At 38.8% G+C, this 1931-nt stretch overlaps 1 protein-coding gene across 1 annotated transcript; it reads right to left on the bottom strand.

Annotated features, from left to right (window-relative positions):
• Positions 1 to 539: 539 nt before the first annotated feature.
• LOC131859145 (uncharacterized) lies at positions 540 to 1582 on the bottom strand. Its single transcript, XM_059212701.1, has 3 exons — positions 913 to 1582; positions 699 to 811; positions 540 to 581 (listed from the first exon to the last, which is right to left on the bottom strand). The coding sequence occupies exons 1-3, from the start codon at positions 1580 to 1582 to the stop codon at positions 540 to 542; spliced, it is 825 nt and encodes a 274-aa protein (XP_059068684.1).
• Positions 1583 to 1931: the final 349 nt, after the last annotated feature.

Genomic DNA, 1931 nt, shown 5'->3' with positions numbered 1-1931 from the left:
GAAAGTGTCTTTTAAAATATGCAATGTTGTATGGTTCTTTGTTGTGAACACTTGCATTTATCTGAAGTTCTTTTATGACATTCTGTAGCATCTTGGCAAAAAACTCAACAAATAGACATGCACCCTTAAAACTGTAAAACTTAAATAGCTCCACTTGATTGAGATGGAGAATAAAAAGGGGTAACATTTCTGGCGACATCTGTGTGGTGCTTGCCTGCTAAGTACCCAGACCAGTTGCCTAAAGCTATCTATTGGGTACAGAGTCATTTTAATTGACAAAACCTTCTGAAACACATCACTTGCACTACTGAAACTCAAATTTACGCTGCTGTAACCTCTTATCCATTAGATATATGTGTATGTTTTATGACAGTGAGCCTACGGACTTACTGTTATGAATGATAGATATCTATATGATGAATTCCAAGGGGTTAACAGCAGGAACACCTAAGCAAACTGCTGTAATTTATTACTGTTTTATGAGGCAGATATGCATGATGTGTGATAGTGAATTCGTCACTGTTTCATATGATGGGTGCCTACTTCACAGAACTGTGGTAACTTACAACAGTTACAGACCTCTGCAAAAAACCAAAAACCAAAAACAACTAACTAACATGTGCATGAAGCACTTAGGGAAAAGAAAACGACAACTAATCTATTGTGCGACAACACTTATTTAGGATTAAAAAACCTACTCTAGTATACACAGGCTGTTGATCATACCTCAAAAGCAATGCTTGAGGTGAATCCCATTGACTGGGATTGGCTCCATGTTGCCATCCAGCTTGGAGAGCTGAAAAGCGTTGTGCTATTTACATTCAAAAATGATGTAAGGCTGGCTCCAAAATGCATCGAATTTGGAATGTTTTCCAGGCTTTCTTTGAAGAGCGTCCCATTTCAGCACCATGCCTCCTTGGAAATTTCTTGGAGATGCCTTTTTGTCAAAAGACCTCTTCATTTGAGCTTGATGTTGTTCTATCTTCTTCATGGCCTCATTCCTGGTTTCCTCTAGCTCAAATAACTGAGCTAATCTTATTGTCGAAGGGCCTTCTTCTAGTGTGTCCAGCTGATTGGCTAAATCAAGTGCTGGAAACTCAAATGAGATAGGAAGCCTTGCTTTTTTACCATATACTAGCATGAAAGATGATTGTCCTGTTGATATTTTTGGAGTGATCCTATTAGCCCATAAAGCTGATTTCAATTGAGTAAGCCAGATCCTTTGGTTACCTTCTGTGGTCTTTTTGATGATTCTGATAAGATTCTTATTTGTAGACTCCGCTTGGCCATTGCCTTGCGGATAGTAATTGGAAGATGTATTCAAATAAATCCCCTTCTTGACAACCCAATCAGATATTTTAAAACTAGCAAAAGCAAGGCCATTGTCTGAAATGATAGAATCGAGGACTCCAAATATGGCAATAAGATCCTCATAAAAGTTCAAAACAACAAACTTAGTAGCTTCTTTAAGTGCCATGACTTCAGTCCATTTCATGAAATAGTCTGTGGCTGTAAGTACCCACTTATGGCCAGCACTGGATGGAGGGTTGATGACTCCAATAAAGTCCAAACCCCACTTCATGAAGGGTTGTTCAACTTGAATTGGTTGCAAAGGTAAAGCTGACAACCTTTCTTTTCCAGAAAACAAGGCACATTCCCTGCACCTTCTTATCCATAACTATGCATCTTTGAATAGGGTGGGCCAATAATAGCCACCTTTCATCACCTTAATAGCTGTTGCTCTTGGTGAGAAGTGACCTCCAACTGACTCCTCATGAAAATCATGCAACACTTTCTCTACTTGATTAGGCCTAATACTCCTCATTAATACACCATTAAGAAGCACATATCGTATGGATTGAAGTCTGAAATACCTCCTTTTAGCTCTGTCCAAAACCTTAGGACACTCACTAGTTTACAGAAAAAGAACA

Source organism: Cryptomeria japonica, chromosome 10, assembly GCF_030272615.1.
Source record: "Cryptomeria japonica chromosome 10, Sugi_1.0, whole genome shotgun sequence".
NCBI lineage: Eukaryota > Viridiplantae > Streptophyta > Pinopsida > Cupressales > Cupressaceae > Cryptomeria > Cryptomeria japonica.
This window is presented reverse-complemented; position numbering and strand designations above follow the sequence as displayed.